A 24,883-nucleotide genomic window follows, 5' to 3' on the forward strand; every position below is an offset into this window, starting at 1 on the left:
GACATCGATATCAAGTGTATTCGTTCAGAGATGTATAACATTTGGAGCCATTTCATTCCATGTACATGTTTCTGTATGTATTTGTATCCATAGGTATCTGTGTTCATGGATATGTAATTCTGCTGCATAAACTTTCATTCCTTTCACACTCAAATGATTATGATTGCATTTTTTGACAGGTTTGTCTGTGAGAGCCTCTTAATGTCATCAGTGAAATTAGTTTAGCTTCTGTTGTGAATTTTTATCAAATGTTTTATTTGACAAAACAGCCGTTTCAACTGCCATTGTACATGTACTTTATTTTCGGAAACTGTATAACAGTTCCATTCAATGTTGTCTGCAACAAAGACTGATAGCTGAGCTCTATTATTCACTCTCTATTTTGACTTGTAATTTTGTTGGTTTAGGCAAAGCCAATCTTTTTAGTAAAAAGAGCCAAACACAATTGCAGTAATACTGCTCTCTGACAATCATGTAACTGGATATATACTGACATGTATGTTCATTGAAGGAGAATCACAATTCACATCATTGACTATATTGTTGAATTATGGAAGACTTTGTATCATTGGCATTTCATTCATTCATTCATTTTAATAGATGAATGGCTATCATTGCATCTCTATAATCCAAACCATTAACCTTGCAAACTATATGTATGTACATTATAAAAGAAGACAACTTATTTTTGAATGAGTTGTATCTTCATTGTAGAACATTATTTTGTTTTGTCTTACAGGATCAAATGTGGCGCACCCAAGAGTCTGGACTAGGTTCATATTCCCTTGCTCTGCTAAACAATGTCAGTTATAATGTGGTAGAATTTGCCAAGTCACAGGTTGAATGGATGAGTGACAAGATAATGAGATCTTTTGAAGATAGAAGAAACAACCCATTCCATTTCAAACATCTCCAGTTATGTCACAGTTTATCAGAACTTAAAAAAGTACCAGAACCTAGGGTAAATATCAGTCAGTTTTCATATCAACATTGTTACAGAACCAAGACTGTAGGGTAGATGTCAGTCAGTTTTCATATCAACATTGTTACAGAACCAACTCCGTAGGGTAGATGTCAGTCAGTTTTCACATCAACATTGTTACAGAACCAACACTGTAGGGTAGATGTCAGTCAGTTTTCACATCAACATTGTTACAGAACCAACACTGTAGGGTAGATGTCAGTCAGTTTTCACATCAACATTGTTACAGAACCAACACTGTAGGGTAGATGTCAGTCAGTTTTCATATCAACATTGTTACAGAACCAACACAGTAGGGTAGATGTCAATCAGTTTTCATATCAACATTGTTACAGAACCAACACTGTAGGGTAGATGTCAGTCAGTTTTCACATCAACATTGTTACAGAACCAACACTGTAGGGTAGATATCAGTCAGTTTTCACATCAACATTGTTACAGAACCAACACTGTAGGGTAGATGTCAGTCAGTTTTCACATCAACATTGTTACAGAACCAACACAGTAGGGTAGATGTCAGTCAGTTTTCATATCAACATTGTTACTGAACCAACACTGTAGGGTAGATGTCAGTCAGTTTTCACATCAACATTGTTACAGAACCAATACAGTAGGGCAGATGTCAGTCAGTTTTCATATCAACATTATTACAGAACCAATACAGTAGGGCAGATATCAGTCAGTTTTCACATCAACATTGTTACAGAACCAACACAGTAGGGTAGATGTCAGTCAGTTTTCATATCAACATTATTACAGAACCAACACAGTAGGGTAAATATCAGTCAGTTTTCATATCAACATTGTTACAGAACCAACACTGTAGGGTAGATGTCAGTCAGTTTTCATATCAACATTGTTACAGAACCAACTCTGTAGGGTAGATGTCAGTCAGTTTTCATATCAACATTGTTACAGAACCAATACAGTAGGGTAGATGTCAGTCAGTTTTCATATCAACATTATTACAGAACCAATACAGTAGGGCAGATGTCAGTCAGTTTTCACATCAACATTATTACAGAACCAATACAGTAGGGCAGATATCAGTCAGTTTTCACATCAACATTGTTACAGAACCAATACAGTAGGGCAGATATCAGTCAGTTTTCACATCAACATTGTTACAGAACCAAGACAGTAGGGTAGATGTCAGTCAGTTTTCATATCAACATTGTTACAGAACCAACACTGTAGGGTAGATGTCAGTCAGTTTTCATATCAACATTGTTACAGAACCAACTCTGTAGGGTAAATATCAGTCAGTTTTCATATCAACATTGTTACAGAACCAATACAGTAGGGTAGATGTCAGTCAGTTTTCATATCAACATTATTACAGAACCAATACAGTAGGGCAGATGTCAGTCAGTTTTCACATCAACATTATTACAGAACCAATACAGTAGGGCAGATATCAGTCAGTTTTCACATCAACATTGTTACAGAACCAATACAGTAGGGCAGATATCAGTCAGTTTTCACATCAACATTGTTACAGAACCAAGACAGTAGGGTAGATGTCAGTCAGTTTTCATATCAACATTGTTACAGAACCAATACAGTAGGGCAGATGTCAGTCAGTTTTCATATCAACATTATTACAGAACCAATACAGTAGGGCAGATGTCAGTCAGTTTTCACATCAACATTATTACAGAACCAAGACAGTAGGGTAGATGTCAGTCAGTTTTCATATCAACATTGTTACAGAACCAATACAGTAGGGCAGATGTCAGTCAGTTTTCATATCAACATTATTACAGAACCAATACAGTAGGGCAGATGTCAGTCAGTTTTCATATCAACATTGTTACAGAATTAAGACAGTAGGGCAGATGTCAGTCAGTTTTCATGTCAACATTGTTACAGAACCAACACAGTAGGGCAGATGTCAGTCAGTTTTCACATCAACATTGTTACAGAACCAATACAGTAGGGCAGATGTGAGTCAGTTTTCAGATCAACATTGTTACAGAACCAACACAGTAGGGCAGATGTCAGTCAGTTTTCATATCAACATTGTTACAGAACCAACACAGTAGGGTAGATGTCAGTCAGTTTTCACATCAACATTGTTACAGAACCAACACTGTAGGGTAGATGTCAATCAGTTTTCATATCAACATTGTTACAGAACCAACACTGTAGGGTAGATGTCAGTCAGTTTTCATATCAACATTATTACAGAACCAACACTGTAGGGTAGATATCAGTCAGTTTTCACATCAACATTGTTACAGAACCAACACTATAGGGTAGATGTCAGTCAGTTTTCACATCAACATTGTTACAGAACCAACACTGTAGGGTAGATATCAGTCAGTTTTCACATCAACATTGTTACAGAACCAACACTGTAGGGTAGATGTCAGTCAGTTTTCATATCAACATTGTTACAGAACCAACACTGTAGGGTAGATGTCAGTCAGTTTTCACATCAACATTGTTACAGAACCAACACAGTAGGGTAGATGTCAGTCAGTTTTCATATCAACATTGTTACAGAACCAACACAGTACCGGTAGGGTAGATGTCAGTCAGTTTTCACATCAACATTGTTACAGAACCAACACAGTAGGGTAGATGTCAGTCAGTTTTCATATCAACATTGTTACTGAACCAACACAGTAGGGCAGATGTCAGTCAGTTTTCACATCAACATTGTTACAGACCCAACACTGTAGGGTAGATGTCAGTCAGTTTTCATATCAACATTGTTACAGAACCAACACAGTAGGGTAGATGTCAGTCGGTTTTCATATCAACATTGTTACAGAACCAACACTGTAGGGTAGATGTCAGTCAGTTTTCATATCAACATTATTACAGAACCAACACTGTAGGGCAGATATCAGTCAGTTTTCATATCAACATTGTTACAGAACCAACACTATAAGGTAGATGTCAGTCAGTTTTCATATCAACATTGTTACAGAACCAACACAGTAGGGTAGATGTCAGTCGGTTTTCATATCAACATTGTTACAGAACCAACACTGTAGGGTAGATGTCAGTCAGTTTTCATATCAACATTATTACAGAACCAACACTGTAGGGCAGATATCAGTCAGTTTTCATATCAACATTGTTACAGAACCAACACTATAGGGTAGATGTCAGTCAGTTTTCACATCAACATTGTTACAGAACCAACACAGTAGGGTAGATATCAGTCAGTTTTCACATCAACATTGTTACAGAACCAACACTGTAGGGTAGATGTCAGTCAGTTTTCATATCAACATTGTTACAGAACCAACACTGTAGGGTAAATGTCAGTCAGTTTTCATATCAACATTGTTACAGAACCAACACAGTAGGGTAGATGTCAGTCAGTTTTCATATCAACATTGTTACAGAACCAACACTGTAGGGTAGATGTCAGTCAGTTTTCACATCAACATTGTTACAGAACCAACACAGTAGGGTAGATGTCAGTCAGTTTTCATATCAACATTGTTACAGAACCAACACTGTAGGGTAGATGTCAGTCAGTTTTCACATCAACATTGTTACAGAACCAACACAGTAGGGTAGATGTCAGTCAGTTTTCACATCAACATTGTTACAGAACCAACACAGTAGGGTAGATGTCAGTCAGTTTTCATATCAACATTGTTACAGAACCAACACTGTAGGGCAGATATCAGTCAGTTTTCATATCAACATTGTTACAGAACCCACACTGTAGGGTAGATGTCAGTCAGTTTTCATGTCAACATTGTTACAGCACTTGGAAAGAAAAGACTAGAGATTAGAATTGTTACAATCTGTGAGTAAATGAAATACACATTGATAGTATTGTCTCAATGAAAGCAACTGATTGCATACCATGGAACCTCTATGCAATTTTCTAAAATTTTACAAACAGGTTCAGTTGACAGGATGTGTCTAAACCCTGCATTGAAATATTTTACTGAATATCAAGACCAATAACAATTTAGAAAGCATAATATAATCTCAAAGTGGTTGCTGTGTATTTATTAGATGAGACAATGTGCTCTGGAAAACTCACTGATGAATTATCCATCAATGTACAAAAACAACTGTTCCAAAATTACATGACTACAAAGTGGAATTCATGCAACATTGGTAGCAGGCATAAAAGTGCTGTAGTTTTTTGTTTCCAGTGTTCTCAAGAAAAGAATACATTGAATATTATGACTTGTTAATGTTTCAGAATCAGTGAATAGAATTTCAATCTCCACACCAATGTAGCTTTTAATGTGTGTATGAACAATTACTGTTGATCAATATACTACCATGTATGGCGCCACATATGGCAATGTACACCATTTCTCTGTGCAACACCTAATTCATCCATGTCATAAACATTCAGATTCTGCAATTCACTGCTTACCTTCTCTATCTGTAGTCATTTCTACATGTATTCCTATTTGCTTCATTCCGTTACAACCCAATATTCCTTCCAGCATACCACTGTTTTCCAGTTTCTTGTATTTTAAAATTCAATTTTCAGACTGTTCTTGCAAGTGTACCTGACTTAGAATGGGGCTTCTCAAGAGACCTATTTTTAGATTATTGCAGTAATCCCAAAAATTGTGTGATTTTGACAACCCGAACATCACCAGGAACATTAGCTATGAATTTGATAGATCAACCCAATCCGAAATCAATCAATCTAACAGTAAGTATTTGTCATTGTTCTTTTGAAAAAAATTACCATAGTTTTAAGATACTATACTGTACAGGAACAGTAGCTGTAACTCGTGATGATTTTTTCACTATTTTCATTCCTGATGGCAACTAGTGTTTTTAGCTCATATTTGGTATACCAGTGTGAGGTTTTCGTATAAGCTGAATCAGTTCATTTGTATCTGATTTGCATGTCTGTATGTATGTATGTATGTATGTATGTATGTATGTATGTATGTATGTCCGTCCACGTCAAAAACAGCTAAACCGCAGCACCTACTGTCTTAGTATTTGGTGTACAGGTGCACCTAGGGGTGGAGATGTGAATTTGTTCAAATGAACTTGTCAGTGTCAAAAATATGCAAATGAGGGGAAAAAAGGAAAACCCTGCAAATTGCTCAAACTCTGTAACCGTTGGTCAGATTGGGTTGAAACTTGGTGTGCACGTTCCTTTAGGTATTCTAAATTAGGTGTTCAAAATTTGTGATGAAATTTGCATGTTTCTATTTTTGGGGTAATTTTTTCAGTTTTTAGTCAAAAAATGTTTTTCTCTGAAACCACTCGTCTGATTGCTTTGAAAGGTGGTATACATGTTCCTCAGGATGACCTCAGTCATGTTTATACAAGTTGATTTGAAATTTTCATATTGTAATTTTGGGGCAATTTTCCGAATTTTTGGTCAAAATTTTTTATTCAAAAATTACTTATCTGATAGCTTTGATATTAGGTATACAGGTTCCTAAGGTTGATCAAAATCAGTTTTATGAATATCGTGAAGATATCTCGAATTTTGTATTTTTGCTGAAATTTTTGGTTATTTTTCTCATTTTAAGTAAAATTTCTTCTTCTCTGAAACCACTAGCCCAATTGCTCTCAAATTTGGATTGGATGCTTGCAAGGGTGTTGCCCTTCTAATTGTTGAAATTATGACAAAATTGGAAGAATTACTGTTTTTGGGCAATTTTTGTCATTTTTTGTCAAAAAATCTTAAAAAATATTTTCTTTTTAAAGCCCCTGGACAGACAGCTTTTATATTTGGTGTACAGATGTCCAGGGATGACAATAGTTAGAAATGTGGAAATTGTCCCAGTATTCGAAATAATCGGTGGCAATGGTGGCATTTGCCACCAAAACCTGTCAATATGCCACCAAAATTTTTTTCTGGTGGTATTTTTCTGCCACTAAATAGCGTTGATCGCGATTTCGGGTTTGTTACTAGATATATATGTAGCTGCATATAGCGACTTTTGGACAAATATGCTGAAATTCGGACAAATTTTGTCGTTGTATGCACGGCTGTTGTTGCAGCTTGTAGTCTCAGTCATCAATTCATACGAATAAGTGTGATGCTAAATAGCCATTCTAAAACTCACAGGTTTTATTTTCGTCGTTTATGCTGAAAATGCGGACAAATGTTTATTTATGCATATTAATTAGAGAGAACAGTGACGTCATTTGCGATCAGCGCTATTTTGGGTCATCGATCCTATGGCTTGACTGAAGGATCACTGAAGGAACACTGAAGGAACACTGACGGCGGAAACACTCATTAGCAAAAAAAAACAAACTAATTGCGACATTGAGGCATGAATGAAAACATAGCGTGAATCCAAACTTGTGTTGGCTAATCTCGATATCGATGACAGCAGCTTTTGTACACTTGACATGTTGTTGCCCTCTGTGATAGCTGCATATGCAGTCATACCGAACAAGATAAAAGCATGTTGTGACATTTTGAAAACAAAGCCAAACCGCAGCCTGCGTGATTAAAATAATTATAGATACTTGCAATTCATTAGCCAGTAGTACAGAACTCAAAAATTCGTATCGCCGACGCCTGTGGCTGGTGAATTTTGCGTTCGGGCAAGTAAAATCAATATGCTTCCCGTCCCACGGGCAAGTGCACCAGCGGTTGAATTAACTATTAAAGCTCAGTGGACAATTCAAGCTTGAAAACACATTTCATTAGGTCTGTACATGCCTACAATCATTGTCGTAAGTCCTTCAACTCTGAGAAGTTTTTGTCTGAAAACCCTTGAAAATCCGTCCGATATCGCAAAATAATCGTTCTTACTGTTGTGAAACACAAAAAAAGTCGTAAAATTAGAGTTTTGCGACATGTTCTCTCCAACATACACGGAGTGAACTGACTGTTTTCTATGTGTGCCGTAAAGTGGTATGCCCTTGACAGTGGTTGCCGTTCTCTTTGTGCAAGTGTATGACGGTCGACTTCACTTGAGAGTGTAATTGCACCTTGTGCTTGGTAAATGGATTTAAACTTTATTTGAACCCATGGATGTGTCAATGCTTAGTGTGAAACGCATTAATCAACCCCCAGTTGAAAAAGTACATGTTTACATCGTAGTCGAAACGGGCTCAGTCAACCAAGGAGGCCAGATATTGCAGCTACGCAGTGCGTGAGATGCAGACAGTTTCAAATTACAAGACCTTTGTTGCTAGGGATCGGCTCTCACTTACAGAAAACAAATCTGCACTGAAGAGTAACAAAAACGAAACTTGAACCTGCGTTTTTTACGAAGACATTTATCAAAATAAAACTTTAAAAGACGGCTGTCCTTAGAGAGTAAACATGTAAACATGTATTAAAAAGGGTTGCAGATGTACATGTGCGTATGCATTGGTAGATAAACACTAGTAGAGCAGTTGTTTGTGATCTCAGCTTGATAATATAATACAGAGCAGCAGCCAGCCATGCACTTTGTAAATTAAAGACATTATTTTATGGAGAAAATCTGAAAGTCACACAATCTTATTAATCTTATGCAAAGATTTTAATTTTGGATAGGTTGTGGAAAAATTCCAAATTCAAAGATGTTTTCTAGATGGCCAAATGAACAGAAAAGACTAAAGTATAGTGTCACATTTCTCCTGCTACATTTCAGATTTGATAATACCAGTAGTCCTTCATTTTAACAAGATGTAGTTCATGTTTCAATCCGCTTTTTTCCGCTTTGGATTCACTTAATATGGCCAAACTCTTGCTCTGTGTTAGAAATTACTGGTACAATTATTAGAAATTTAGAGCAAGTAACTTTTCCTCCCGGGCAAGTAAAAATGAAAAATCACGTGTTCCACGGCTAGTAAGTTTGAAAAATTTTCTTTGAGGCCTGTAGTATTGGTTGACTTTTGTGATGTGTACTCACCATATTTTCAAGAATTTGTAAATTAGAAAGAGTATGTGGCAATGACAAAATGTTTTATTATACGATCACTTGATCTGTTAAACTGCCACCAGATTTTTCATAATTGCCACCTGATTTCATAGCTGGTGGCAAACTTTTGCCACAAGAAATTATAAAGTATTTCTATCCCTGTTGTCCTGAAATATACATATTTGTATTTTTAAGACAATTTTGTCATTTTTGGTCAAGAAAACTTGTTCTCAAAATAACTTGTCTGATAGCTTTGTAATTTGGTACAAAAGTCCTGAGGGATGTTATTAGATATATATTCTGCTCAAAGTGTTAAAAACCCCCAAATTTTTATATTTTAGGTAATTTTCTCAGTTTGTGACCTTATAAAATGACCTACACCAACCCAGGATGTTGTGAGAGAGTTTCGAAGGCTGTGAACATAATTTTGTCATATTTAATATCAATTTGTAGTAAAATTTGATCTAGAAAACAAACCTGAGGTAAATTTTTTCATTGCGAATCAATTTTTGCAACTTTTGCATGTAAGACACACAAGAACTGATGAGAAATTTAGATCCAGGATAATTCCAGATGTCGTAATCCCCCCACAGTGGAAGGCATTTCACTATCTGTAACTGATTTAAGTGCTGTTTCAGTGTTTTGCCCAGGAATTGTAAAAGTGGGACACAGTGTCCCATTATTGTTAAAATAGGGGGACACTGAGTTACAATAGGGGGTCAATGTGTGAGCGAAGAACGCAAAGCAAAGTCAAGTCACCAAGGCGGAAAGGTATTGTAAACATGTAGGGCTGTCGTTTTCCATCGAAAATTTGATATCATGAATACATACATTCATTTCAAAATTAAGATTGCTTGACGTCTCCTATAATGGTTTGTGACAAAGTCATTTTAACTGGTTGTATTTACAGTTTTGAAATGTAAAAAAGACATCATGATAAATCGATTTCATGCGCATTTTTCTTTTATGGGGATTTTTGCCATTCACTGCATTAAATGTGTTTAACAGAAATAAAGATGTTTCATTACACTTATGATTCCAGAACTAGAAGTGGTTGAAGACAATAGTTTGATGCACATTGTAACCTGGGTTTTTTTTATAAGTGCTATAAAGTTCTCTTCTTTTTATAATTGCTCCAATGACTGACACTTTTCCCTAAAAATTGCAAAAATATAGTTTGAAAACACAAATATCTAAGAGAACTTGATCCTCATGATAGCAATAGCGCATTGCCATTACGCTGTTTTGACAAGCTAGGTTGTTAACGTTCTTGTTAAGATCAGCTACAATCAAGGTAGGGGGTCTTGACCATATAAGGTATTCAGCATGGTGATCTCGATCTCTTGCTGGGCTGGCTTGAGATGATCGGATAGTTGTATGAGACTCCTTGTGGGGAAATTTATGGCAAATTACTACTTTGAAAGTCAAGGACATAGTGTTTCAACAAAATTGTGGGGTTGATGATATTTTAGGTGAGGTCATTAGCTTCCAGAACACCAAATACACGTGCAGTCAATTCTGTTTGAAGCAATGTGCCCTGGCTAGTGTAAACTAGTGACTGAAAATTTGATTCTCCGTATTTCACTACACTAGCATATATTTACATGTAAACGTTTCATTTCAAGTTGGTGGTCAATAAAATTTGCTTTGTGAAAAGTTAGTTGTTCTTTTTACAAGCCTTCCGTTTCCGAAATCATTGTCTGGTTATACGGTAGGGATCGTACATGTATGTGGCCTGGCATTTGATTTTTGTTCCCCAGGGTGCAGGGCCCAGTGGACGCACATCGCCTTGCTCATACCATGAATCTTAGACCGTAACAGACTAACTGATTTTCCAATAGTGTTTACATTGTGACAAAAAAATAGACTAAATTTTCAATGTTTCATTGTCTCAATAGAGAAGCAATGTATGGGCTATCAAGTGTGTAATTTGGTAGCTAAAAAGGTAGTCTGTCTGTGGACGCTTGACTTACAATTCTAGCCCAGATTATAGTGCGTCCCTGTGACCCATGTCCGGTATTTTTGCTGGACATTGTTGCTAATTTTGCGTCAAAAGACGCAAGAACACACTCTGGGCAAAACACTGCTGTTTACATACGAATGATAGCACTCATAGCATTAATTAAAACATCCCCAAGGTTGTAAATACATTCCTGCCAGCTGGTCTTGTATAACAATGGTCAACCAAGGGATGGAACATTTGATATTCAGGAGGGGGTAGGGGCTAGAAGATTGATGAGGTAGCATTACTTTTTACCAGATCCCTTGTACATTTTTTCCCACTCTTTATTTTTTCCCCACTCTCCCACCTTTTCTGTATGTCAAGCTTCTCTGGCTAATTTTTTTGTTGACATTTGCTTATGTATGTAGGATATGCTTGTCCCATTGCTATAGAAGTTGATATGCATGTTCCTAAAGATGACCTCCAGTACCTAAGTTGGACACCTTATTTGCTTTTGTCATTCTTGTTTTTCTGGTTTAAATATTTCTTGAATTTACCAATTCAAACCGAATGTGAGCACACTGTCCTTGACGGTATTTTTCATTTACTCCCAAAAGTATGTTACAATGCACAGTATTCTGTTTGTCAACTCAGCCTATACATTACACGTGTAGACTGGCATTGTTATCACTGACAAGTGAATTTTAGTACGGATAAAAATTGAAATATCAACAATAAGAGTCTGCTTTTACACATATACCAATATGTACTCTGTTGGCAAGCTGAATAGTAGATGGTTCTACATGCCTTTAGGAGTAGCACAAGAATTTGTACTTGATGTAAGAAAAGAAAATTTTGAAAAATCATCAAAAGTTACAGCTTCTGTCCCTGTAAATATGTCTTGTATTTGTGCTGTAAAGATTTAGAAAGAGAGTCAAGTCAAGGATATACAATTTTACATGTCTCTTCTCCTGTAGAGAAATATTTTAGCACAGCATTTGATCACATTGACAGAGTGGCCATAGTGCTTTGTTCTTGTCAACATTTGTCTGTCTGATTAATTAAGGTTAGAAAGAGAGTACGATTGGAAGGATCAGAATTGGAAGAGTATCTGAAGAAAGAGAAAGAAAAGGAATATGAAAATAAAACTCATGACAAAGGGTAAGTACAAGTTTTATTTTGTTAAGTTTTCATCAACTTTACATTTATTTAAGCAATGAAATCAAATTTATGATGGTTGTATATATCACACTGCAGCAAAGAAGAGACTCTGATGTACATGACAGAATCAGTAACAGAAAACCAGATATGAACTGAATGTGCTCACGTGTTTTACAACCGGTTCATTAATAGTAGTACGCTTCGCAGAATGTTGGATATCTAGTAAACAGACACAACAGTACTCAACAAAACAACTTGACCTACTAATGTGACCCCTGAATGGAAGGGATGAGTTTGAGTTTGACAAAATTGCAAACTTAGTTATCAAGCATGAAATTGACTGCTGATGACTCGACATGTATTGACATTTATCAGACACTACTGGACGCATGAAATAATACAGTATGACGTGAATTACTGCATACTTTTTGACTGTTATGAAGTTGTGTAAAACAATTGTACCTTTGACCTGTCTCATATTAAAGTGACAAAACAACGAGCAAGGAGATGTTACGCAACATTTGGTGACCTCAGGATAATCACTAACCCAAAAACAAGAACAAAGACAGACATTGTATATTCTGACAGCAGTTCAATTAGGCACACGACGCGGAGTGGAAAACAGACTTCTGATAAGACTAGACATGTATACGGTCTACTGCCAGAGTAACTATCTCAGACGAGGATTTATTGTGTTATGCACAGTCCCTCTATCCACCGGTCTGGAAATGTGGCTGGTTTCTTTGTGACACTCCGTGATATGAACAAACACACGATTCACACCTTAAACTGGCCGTTATATCAATGTCGCTACCCCACGATCCTATGACAGCCGCAATGTGATCGTTCAAAAACATGACGTTTGTGGGTTGTTATTTTCAGAATATCACAAAACATTACAACTTGTTCCCTTTAGAAACACTAAACAATTTATTTTTTCATTAAATGGGTAACGTTGCCCCTCTAGATAAAGCTTGAAAGGGACCACACATTATGGTTGCATTATGATCACGATCGAAAAACAAATGGCCACGCACTGTTCGCAAGTGTCATGGACTATTGCCCGAAATCAAGAAGACAGGCAAAATCAGCTGAATATTAACATCGACAGCTGAGTAGTTCATTACCAAACTTGTTATTGTGTTGACATGATAGCATTTTGTAAAAGGTATTTTACTGTGCCTGAGCGAGCGTACGTATCGAGAGTTCGCCATATTGATGCTGCATGGGAAAATATGCGAATAAAATCTACGTGCATTTCTGCAGTTGTCGTTCCTATTCTGCTCAGTTAACAGACACCACACAGAATATTACACAGAAAACATATTTAGATCATATTTGGAGGCACTGACTACTAGCATTGCAAGAGAAAGGGACGACAAATTTTCCGGTGTGTTTCCAGCCGTGCCTGAACAAGCATACGTATTGAGAGTTCGCCATATTGACGCTGCATGGGAAAATGTGTGACCACACAACTAAAATCTACATGCATTTCTGCAGTTGTCTTTCCTATTCTGTTCAGTTAACAGACATGATTTCACAGAATATTACACAGAAAACATATTTAGATCATATTTGGAGACACTGACTACTAGCATTGCAAGAGAAAGGGACGACAAATTTTCCGGTGTGATTCCAGCCGTTGCTTGTGCTACGTCAACACACTCGCAGCGGTCAACCCCAGAAATTATCGCACACTATCATCATTTACGATGGGATAAGGAACGTGAAAAACACACACCAGTTTCAGGATATGATAATTTCTGTCTTCGTGTCGTAGATAGACGCAGAGAACACTTAATAGAGCCAAAAACAGCGAAAATTCGAGAAAAGCGTACACACAATCGGGGACTGTGGCATGCAGGACAAACCGAAGCTACGCATTATCACGTGACTGGCCTTCGTATCGCGGTTCGGCTGTGCGGTCTAGGTGATTGACACCTTTTACAATAGGCGTTTCCAGACCGGTGGATAGAGGGACTGTGTGTTATGTTTTTCAATATTCCTGTCAATAAACCAAATTCATACCAATATAATCGACACCCGTGTGAGGTGTGTAATAAGAACAATCAGATATCTGTTATATCATTATATGTAGCAGGTTTCATCAACTTTCGCACAGTACTCTCAGAGTTAAATCACTAATTACAAAACTTCATTTAATATGTAAATGAGCTAATTATTAACTTGACACGCCCAACATTTCTCAGTACAATTAAATATTTATCAGATCAATATCTGTAGCAAGTTTCATCAAATGTAATGCTGTAATTTTGGAGTAATATCACTAATTACAAAGTTCATTAGATATGCAAATGAACCCTTAATTAACTCCACACAACTAAATTCTTGACACCACAATTAGATATCTGTCGGATCAGTATCTGCAGCAGATTTCATCACATTTGGTGCAGTTATTTCGGAGTTATATGACTAATTACAAAACTTCATAAAATATGCAAATGAACTATTTGTTAACTTGACACTGCCAAATGCTTGTCAATACAATTAGATATTTATCAGATCAATATCTGTACCAGATTTCACTGACTTGGGTGCCGCAATTTCAGAGTTATATACCTAATTACAAAGTTCATTAAATATGCAAATGAACCCTTTATTAACTTGACACTACTAAGTGCTTTACGCCACAGTTAGATATCAGTCAGATCAGTATCTGCAGCAGAATTCATCAAATTTGGTGCAGTTATATTTCAGTTATATGACTAATTATAAAACTTCATAAAATATGCAAATGAGCTATTTATTAACTTGACAATGCCCAATGCTTCTACGTATAATTAGATATATATCAGATCAATATTTGTTGCACGTATCATTAAGTTTGGTGCAGGAATTTCAGAGTTATTTCACTAAAAACAAAAGTTCATTAAATATGCAAATGAGCAGATAATTGACATCATCATGTTCAGAGATTGTCATCTGTGAAAAGTTTCATGAAATTTTGTGCAGTATTTCTTGATATATGTCTACACTGTCATTACGGTCTCCATAGGGAAACCATTGTACGGAAAAAAATGATATTGCATAATTCATTAATATGCAAACCACACCAACCAAAATCTAATCAGTTCTTGCAAGTAGCACATGGTACTGTTTACCAAATCTGACTTGAATCTGTTCAGGCATTTTTGAGTTATCGTGTTAACAGACAGACAGACAGACAGACACACACACACACACACAGAGACACGGACAGACAGACAGACATCGCTGTGACATTAGCCCACGTGTGAACATGTGAGCTAATTATACTCAGACTGATTGTCTGTTTAGACTTTCCATTGTCATGAGATATATTTTCTTTTGTTTTACATGATAGTAACATAAAATTCATGTATATGTTGACTTTAAGAAGCAAATACAGATGATTAAGGGATTGTTGAGTTACTGTATGTGAACTTTCTTTCAACAGTTCATTGTCTGGTGAATCCAGTGATGACAGTGAAGATGAGATGGATGTAGATGGTGTAGGTAAAGCAAAACATGATCTGATGATGAAAAGTGAGGTAAGGATGTGCAACGTGAGAAAAAAGTGGTTTTATTAGCTCCCATAGCCATATGTATATATGGCAATGGAAGCTATTCTTATAGGCTAGGGAAATGTCTGTATGTATGTATGTCTGTATGTCTGTATGTCTGTATGTCTGTCCGTCAACATCAAAAACTCCAAAACCGCTGTACATTTCATCTTGATATTTGGTGTGTATATGAGTGATGGGCTGTAGATGAGATTTTGTTCAAATGAAGTTGTCATTGCCAAAAATATGCAAATTAAGTGAAAAAATGTAAAAACAGTCAAAATTGAAAAAACTCAATAACCACTGAGCAGATTACATGAAAAATTAGCATGTAAGTACTTTGGGCTGACATGAAATGATTGTGCACATCTTGGGTCAGTATCTTGGACTTGCTATTTTTCATGAATTTTTTTGTAATTTTCTCCCATTTTTGGTCAAAAAATCTTCTTCTCTGAAACAACAAGTCCGATTGATTTGAAACTTGGTATGGAAGTGCATAGGAGTGACCTTTCCCAAATTTGGGCAAATCGTGGTGAAATTTGCATATTTTTAGTTTACACGTCCATAGACTCCCATGTATAAGGCAGATCTCCATAGACTCCCATGTATAAGGCCACGAAAAATAAAAATTTAGTTTCTCATCGTATTCATATTGCAAAAAGGATGCAGTGACACAATTTTTAGTCCCCACGGATGAAGTCCAGTGGGCTTATAGATTGGGTCATGTCCGTCTGTTCGTCCATCCGTGAGTCCATCCGTTCACGCAGATATCTCGGATATTTTGACAAAATATCATGTGACCTTGATGACCTTTGATCTCAAATATACATATTTGTCCATAACTCAGTAACCACAAGTGCTACCACCCTTCATATATGGTATGATGGGACACCTTATGACGCCAAGTATTGTACCTCATTAATTATGCACATAATAGCAAGCCAATAGAGCTAGAGGTCTGATTTTTAGCTCCCATAGCCATATGTATATATGGCAATGGAAGCTATTCTTATAGGCTAGGAAAATGTCTGTATGTCTGTATGTCTGTATGTCTGTATGTCTGTATGTCTGTCCGTCAACATCAAAAACTCCAAAACCGCTGCACATTTCATCTTGATATTTGGTGTGTACATGGATGATGGGCTGTAGATGAGATTTTGTTCAAATGAAGTTGTCATTGCCAAAAATATGCAAATTAGTGCCAAAAAAGGCGTTTTTGGTAAAAAATCTCCTTCTTCATAACCGCTGGTCAGACAGCTTTGATATTTGGTATACAGGTCCTAGGGACAACCCAACTTGGATTGTTCAAATTGTGATGAAATATGCAAATCTGTATTTTAAGGAATTTTTTTGTCATTTTTGCTCAAAAAATTTATTTCATCAAAACCGCTTGTCTGACAGCTTTGATATTTAATATACAGGTCCCTAGGGATAGCCCAACTTTGATTTGTTCAAATTGTGATGAAATAAGCAAATCTGTATTTTTAAGGAATTTTTTTGTCATTTTTGGTCAAAAATTTATTTCATCAAAACCGCTCGTCTGACAGCTTTGATATTTGGTATACAGGTCCCTAGGGATAGCCCAACTTGGATTTGTTCAAATTGTAATGAAATAAGCCAATCTGTATTTTTAAGGAATTTTTTTTCATTTTTGGTCAAAAATTTATTTCATCAAAACCGCTCGTCTGACAGCTTTGATATTTGGTATACAGGTCCCTAGGGATAGCCCAACTTGGATTTGTTCAAATTGTGATGAAATAAGCAAATCTGTATTTTTAAGGATTTTTTTTGTCATTTTTGGTCAAAAATTTATTTCATCAAAACCGCTCGTCTGACAGCTTTGATATTTGGTATACAGGTTCCTACAGATAAACTAAATATGATATACAGAATATATGATGAAATCTGCAATTTTGTATTTTTGGTGCAATTTTTGCCATTTTTGGTCAAAAAATGTGTTACTCAAAAACTACTTGTCTGATGCCTTTGATATTTGGTATACAGGTTCCTGGGGGTTCTCTTAGTGTGATATAGTGAAATTTGATGAAATCTTCAATTTTTGTATTTTTGGGTCAGTTTTTGCCGTTTTTGGTCAAAATATTTGTTTCTCAAAAGTTACTCATGTGATAGCTTTGATATTTGGTATACATTTTTATACATAATTATGATGAAATCATCAATTTTGTATTTTTGCAGCTAATTTTGCCATTTTAGGTCAGGCCATCCTGAAATGAGCTATCAAAGATCTCAACCTTCTTCATCAATACATATGTCACAAAACGTTGCTCTCTTCATAACACAGCAGAGCTCTGTCGACCATTGGGTCGTTTGTTAGCTCCCATAGCCATATGTATATATGTTTACAAGTTTACATTTTATTGAAAATCTCAATAGCCACTGAGCAGATTAGATGAAAAATTAGCATGTAAGTACTTTGGGCTGACCTGAAATGATTGTGCACATCTTGGGTCAGTATCTTGGACTTGCTATTTTTCATGAATTTTTTTGTAATTTTCTCCCATTTTGGTCAAAAAATCTTCTTCTCTGAAACCACAAGTCTGATTGATTTGAAACTTGGTATGGAAGTGCATAGGAGTGACCTTTCTCAAATCTGGGCAAATCGTGGTGAAATTTGCTATTGCATTTTTTGGCAATTTTTTCATTTTTGATCAAAATTTTTTTTTAACTCTGAAACCACACGTCCGATTGAGTTGAAACTTAGTGTAGAGGTTTTTACGGACGACGTCAGTAAGATTTGATCAAATTCTGGTGAAATTTGTATAATTTTATTTTATTGGGGGAATTGTTTCTATTTGTGATAAAAAAATCTTTTAGCTTGATTTTAGCTTGTTTTGATAACTATATGGGAGCGACCAGTGACATTGTCACTATTTTTGGTATATAGGGATAACTTAGCAAAACAATTTTTTTGACAAAATGTCACGTGACCTCGGTGACCTTTGACCTCAAATATACATATTTGTCCATAACTCAGTAACCACAAGTGCTACAGCCTTCATGTATGGTATGATGGGACACCTTATGACGCCACATACTGTACCTCATTAATTATGTGCATATCTAATTTTGAGCGAGCCAATAGAGCTAGAGGTCTGATTTTTGGTATATAGGGATAACTTAGCAATACAATTTTTTTGACAAAATGTCACGTGACCTCGGTGACCTTTGACCTCAAATATACATATTTGTCCATAACTCAGTAACCACAAGTGCTACACCCTTCATGTATGGTATGATGGCAGGGCTCGAAATTAACTTTTTCCCTGGTAGTCCACTTGGGCTACCATTTTCTGAAGTTGGTAGCCCAGTGACAAGGTCTGGTAGCCCATGCATATTTTAGTTTGGGGAATTTTTTTATAACAAGAGAAGAAAAAGCTATATGGTATATAGGGATAACTTAGCAATACAATTTTTTTGACAAAATGTCACGTGACCTCGGTGACCTTTGACCTCAAATATACATATTTGTCCATAAGTCAGTAACCACAAGTGCTACACCCCACAGTACGCAATATTACCCATAGTGCAATACGATTTGTATGCACGGAGATCAGATTGCACAGTGCGTCGTCGCCATATTGCACGACGCATAAACCACATGTGAACAGTAGCAACGCGATCAGAGTGTATGTCCACTGTTCAGTCTCGTCACGGCGATTGCGGTCGCCTCGAAAATATTTACATTGCAAGTGGAAACTTTGCCTTGTACATGCGTGCATGTATTTATCACCGGCCAGGAACATGTACGACACTGTTTTGTGGTTTTTCAACAGATGTTGAAAGATGGAACTTGTTTGCACAATCAGTGAATCGCCGTTTTTTCTGATACCTGATCGCGAAGACAGAAACACATTTTGAAAACAAGCTGCACTGAATTGATGCGGCACCCCACAGTACAATAAATTACCCACAATACTCTTTGATTTGTATCCTTGAAGGTTACTTTTCTAAAAACTTTTTCAGTTCTGCATGTAAGCACTAGTGTGCAGCATTAGAATAATTTTTAAATAATATCTAGTAAAAGTACGTTTAGATATTTCAGTGAATGTTTGAAAATAACCACTAAACAACCATAAAAGTCACATTCTGCAGGTACTACAAATGCCATACTTTTTAGGCAGCAAGTTATGACGAACTAAAGGGGTCATTCTCTGAGAAAACTTAGCATGCAAATTTCTTTTGTCACTTCCATTGCAAAAAATCAATATCCTTTTGTTTCATAAAACAGGTGCAACTAGTCTCCCTACTTTCCATCACATTATTCTGTATGGCTGAGGACACAATCTCTGGCAAATTTCACAAAAATGCTATCTCCTCTCTCAATTATGCATAATTTTCCAAATTATTTAAAATGAGAATTGAGAAGAATGGCGTGCATAAAAGTACGTTTTCAAAATTTTGATATATAGTCTGTGAATTTGTCTACACATGGGAGACATAGTAGACTTCACTCGGGTATCTCCGAGGATACAAATTGCAATGAATTATGGGAAATCTACAGTACTGTGCACCCCTTCAAATTCAGCAAATCTGTTGACACTGACTGTGAGCATATAAATAACCGGTCGCAATTTTCAATTGAAGCGATCGTGAAGTTCTGTATGAAATACCCCTATCAGCTGGCGTTTGTTGTTATCGTTATACGACCGGGTAACACAGTATCGGCAACCACGAAACAGCCTATGTCGACAGTTTGCAAAACTACGTACCTGCCTGTTCTACTCTGGCCCTGGTAGTTCACGGATCAAGCAAAAATAAACATTTAATCAAACTTCGTGCGATCGAAAAATCGAACAGGTTTACCAAAGACTTGTACATCATCAGCATGAGCACACACACATTATAGTCATCGGCGTATGTAGCCCTGCGTACGATGCTGTGTGTTCCGCTACAGCTAATCGCCCCGCTCACCTACGGCGTATGACGGTGCATGTGGTATGGTATAGTAACGTAGGATTTTAGTAGCGACACAAGTGAGCGCAAACATGAGTACAGTGCATGTGCTTACAAAAGCCAAATTTGTAACATGGCGAAATACATTTTTCATTCCGATGTGATTGTCTTTTTTCAAACTCTATCTCCTCCCTCGATTTCGGGGTCAACATAGGCATGCAGTATATCGTTGGAATCGTATTTAGTCGTACAATGATGATATGGTCTTAATTTTTCAAAATCAACATTTCTCATCAAGAAACAGGCTAAGTATCATCAAAAATCTAATTTTTCACCAAATATTTGCGATGAAATTTTTAAAAATCGGTCAAACAAAAAACTCAGACCATACGTTTACGCGGAGCAAGCATAGCAATGACTTCTGTACTCTTCCAGGCATTGTCGATCAAAAACCAGAGAGAAGATAGCAAAAAATATCCCAAAAAAGGTCAAAAAATAGAAACTCAACTTCAATTTTTGAATAATGTGAATCTTCGGATAGAATCATGCTATAAAGATCCGGAAAAAAACCTAAAAATGTACGCCTTCCGAACTATCCCATAGATGTAACTGCGAACGAGGATAACAAACATGTATACGCCTATGACCTCAATTTTCAGCTCGTGGCTATTTTTGGACACAGCATTAGTCATATATGTAATGGCGCCCTCGGTGGCAGGATGGTGATCTCCGAGCATACAAGTCGTGTTGCATCATGGGATTAAATACGTACTGTGCACCCTTCATGTATGGTATGATGGGACACCCTATGATGCCACATATTGTACTTCATTTATTATGCGCATATCTAATTTTGAGCGAGCCAATAGAGCTAGAGGTCTGATTTTTGGTATACAGGGATAACTTAGCAATACAATTTTTTTGACAAAATGTCACGTGACCTCGGTGACCTTTGACCTCAAATATACATATTTGTCCATAACTCAGTAACCACAAGTGCTACACCCTTCATGTATGGTATGATGGGACACCTTATGACAACACATATTGTACCTCCTTAATTATGCGCATATCTAATTTTGAGCGAGCCAATAGAGCTAGAGGTCTGATTTTTGGTATATAGGGATAACTTAGCAATACAATTTTTTTGACATAATGTCACGTGACCTCGGTGACCTTTGACCTCAAATATATTTGTCCATAACTCAGTAACCACAAGTGCTACACCCTTCATGTATGGTATGATGGCAGGGCTCGAAATTAACTTTTTTCCCTGGTAGTCCACTTGGGCTACCATTTTCTGAAGTTGGTAGCCCAGTGACAAGGTCTGGTAGCCCATGCATATTTTAGTTTGGGGAATTTTTTTATAACAAGAGAAGAAAAAGCTATTTTTCAAGGTTCTGCCCATGAAGTGAATTTCTCAGTCATTTGATGTGAATACTTGCACACCTTTATTACCCAAAAGAAAACTGGTATAATTGACGACAGTGACACTTAAAAGTTTGGTGACCTATCATTGTATTGACAACCCAATCCATTCTCAGAGTTGCATGCCAATTTTGATAGACGTCTTGGCAATGACCACAATCTCCTGAGCACGGCTAAAACAGACCATGAGCTTTCTCTAGTAGGGAGGAGTTTGTGATTGATACAAAATGCAATGAGAATGCGTTTTCATTGGCCTTCGTTTTCTGTGTTTGTCATCCAACTACATCGGTTGAGATACTGAAACTTTGTTCCGAAGTTCCATCGCAAGTCGTCTTTGTAATTTGCAAACAAAGTCACAGAACGACCTTACTGTGTCAAGCTGGGTTTGACTGCATTTCAGCTCGTCCAAAAGTGAAAGACCAGACATGGCACGCCAAGTACTGACTGAATTTCATGTCCCAGGTCTTTGGTAGTCCATGTGGGCTACCATTTCATGGACTTTGGTAGCCCCAGGGAAAAGTTGGTAGTCTATGGACGCGGGACTACCGCTAATTTCGAGCCCTGGATGGGACACCTTATGACACCACATACTGTACCTCAATAATTATGTGCATATCTAATTTTGAGCGAGCCAATAGAGCTAGAGGTCTGATTTTTGGTATATAGGGATAACTTAGCAATACAATTTTTTTGACAAAATGTCACGTGACCTCGGTGACCTTTGACCTCAAATATACATATTTGTCCATAACTCAGTAACCACAAGTGCTACACCCTTCATGTATGGTATGATGGGACACCTTATGACACCACATACTGTACCTCAATAATTATGCACATATCTCATTCTGAGCAAGCCAATAGAGCTGGATGTCTGATTTTTGGTATATAGGGATAACTATAGCAGAGAAATTTTTTGACCAAATGTCATGTGATTTCGATGACCTTTTACCTAAAATATATGTTTATGTCAATAAATAAGTAACCACAAGTGCTATGTCCTTTGTATTTAGTAGGATGGGAGACCTTATGACAACACACGCGTTACCTCATTAATTATGTACACATCTAATTCTGGGCAAGCGAATAGAGCTAGAGATCTGATTTTTTGGCATATAGGGATTAATTAGCAATATAATTTTTTTTTTCAAAATGTCATGTGACCTCGATGACCTTTGACCTTGATTATACATATATATGCATATCTCAGTAACCACAAGTTCTATAACCTCCAATTTTGATAGGATATTAGACCTTAAGATGTCACATCTTGTACCTCATTTATAATGCGCATATGTATTTCTTGGCTGGCCAATACTGCTAGAGGTCTGATCTTTTTTCCCGATTTAGAACCATAACTTAGACATGCCTCATGTGTTTCAAATTGGGAACAACGACATAGACCTATGTGCCCATAGATCTCAACATATACACTCCAGTGATACTTCTTAATGACCACATTTTCCTGCCCCATCAAGACTAATACTCCTATTACAAGTGGGGACTATGTCATCGTAAATGACTTGTTGAGTTAATGGTTGTATCACAGTATTCGATATATCTAATTCTGTATTTTTTCCATTTTATATTCTGAATAAATACATTAAACATATTTCACTGTCTCCAGTACATTACATTCAAGTATTTTCACTTCATGCACTTTATCCCTTTCACACATGTTCAAATATCTGACCAGAGAACAAACACTAAATAGTCCAGGATGGGAGCTACAGTGTCATTGACGCTATTTTTGTAATAAAAATGATATGAAATTGACTAGGAACTACCTTCATTGATCGAAATTACATGTGATGTTGATTTTAAACTAACACAGTTTACGGGTCAAGTTGCAAGGTCTTTCATGGATATCAATTTCAGTGTGTAAAGTCATTCATTACATTTCAGCCGTCCATCTTGAGTTATTTGTCGGAGTACAATTCTTTTCAAAATTGTGTTATCATTTTTCTTCAAAATCATCTTCTCTAGGACAGATCGATCAAGGCATTGAGGTTCTTTAAGGATCCATTTATTGTAATACATCTATATATTCAATAGAACTTTGAAAATACTTGTCAAATAGCTTGTAACTTTTTGTTTGTACTCGTAAGAATGCCATCATTATTGTGCCTGTGAAAATTGAAATTTAATTTGCATATGAAATTTCGGGATTAACTTTTCTCATTACAGAAATATTTCTTTAATCATTTTAAAAAAAGTGGAAAACTGCTTTCAGTTATCTACATGTTTGATTTTTAGGCATTTCTATACTCTGCTTTTACAACATATATGTTTGCATATTTTTTACTACAGTTGCTATACTCCTAATCACAGTAGAAACTTCATAAATGTATCATCATTTTGGCTGTATAGAGGACAGCTAAAGAATGTTGCTGAGAAATATGTCATGCCCACCACATTTATCATTAAAGCAAGGCGACAGTGATCACAAGTTTACCATAAGATGCTTTTTTCTCTAGAAAGAATTACACTAAGGCAACACACATATGTAGGCAAGATCCAAAATTCAGATTTTCTGTCATGTAACAAATTTATCCTTTCTTGTTCTTTCTCATAGCACATATATCACATTTATCAATACAGCAAAGAAAAAGAAATCAATTCAGAGAATCAACTGTGGTATCCAAGCAGTAATCAATGACATGTATATTCCCTTTTTTAGGGCAGTAGAAAGAGTGGTTTCTTCAAACAAGCAAAGAAGTCTTATCCAATGTTCCCATCCCATGAAGAAAGGATAAAGTGGGATGACTATGGAGAAATCATCAAACCTGAAGACTTCATGATAACTGAGCTTACAGCAGCTGACGATGATGAGAAAAAATTGGTAAACAATTCCCAAATACCTTAATCCCTCTCAATTTCATGTCACCTATTTTACAGTTTTATGAACCCTTATTCTGTCAATTTCATATATTACCATCAAGTCTGGTTGGTTACAACAAGTAATATGTCCCTTATGTTGCATTGTAACAAAGACTTGAATATTTGATGGCCCCTGAAAACAGAGATACTGATACTCGGCTGCTCGGTTGCTTTGAGGGTGACCCCGGACAACTCATCACGA

The 24,883-nt window shown here is 36.5% G+C and overlaps 1 protein-coding gene across 2 annotated transcripts in view; it reads left to right on the forward strand.

Moving 5' to 3' along the window:
• LOC139150525 (cleavage and polyadenylation specificity factor subunit 2-like) overlaps positions 1-24,883 on the forward strand; it is an 86,459-nt gene that overhangs the window by 36,967 nt on the left and 24,609 nt on the right. For both annotated transcript variants that reach the window (XM_070722948.1, XM_070722949.1), the window contains exons 7-11: positions 740-961; positions 5,466-5,633; positions 11,823-11,917; positions 15,354-15,447; positions 24,482-24,643. In XM_070722948.1, coding sequence (XP_070579049.1) covers positions 740-961; positions 5,466-5,633; positions 11,823-11,917; positions 15,354-15,447; positions 24,482-24,643 — 741 coding nt within the window. The remainder of the gene's footprint in view (positions 1-739; positions 962-5,465; positions 5,634-11,822; positions 11,918-15,353; positions 15,448-24,481; positions 24,644-24,883) is intronic.

The sequence above is a fragment of the Ptychodera flava genome, chromosome 14 (assembly GCF_041260155.1).
Source record: "Ptychodera flava strain L36383 chromosome 14, AS_Pfla_20210202, whole genome shotgun sequence".
Classification (NCBI taxonomy): domain Eukaryota; kingdom Metazoa; phylum Hemichordata; class Enteropneusta; family Ptychoderidae; genus Ptychodera; species Ptychodera flava.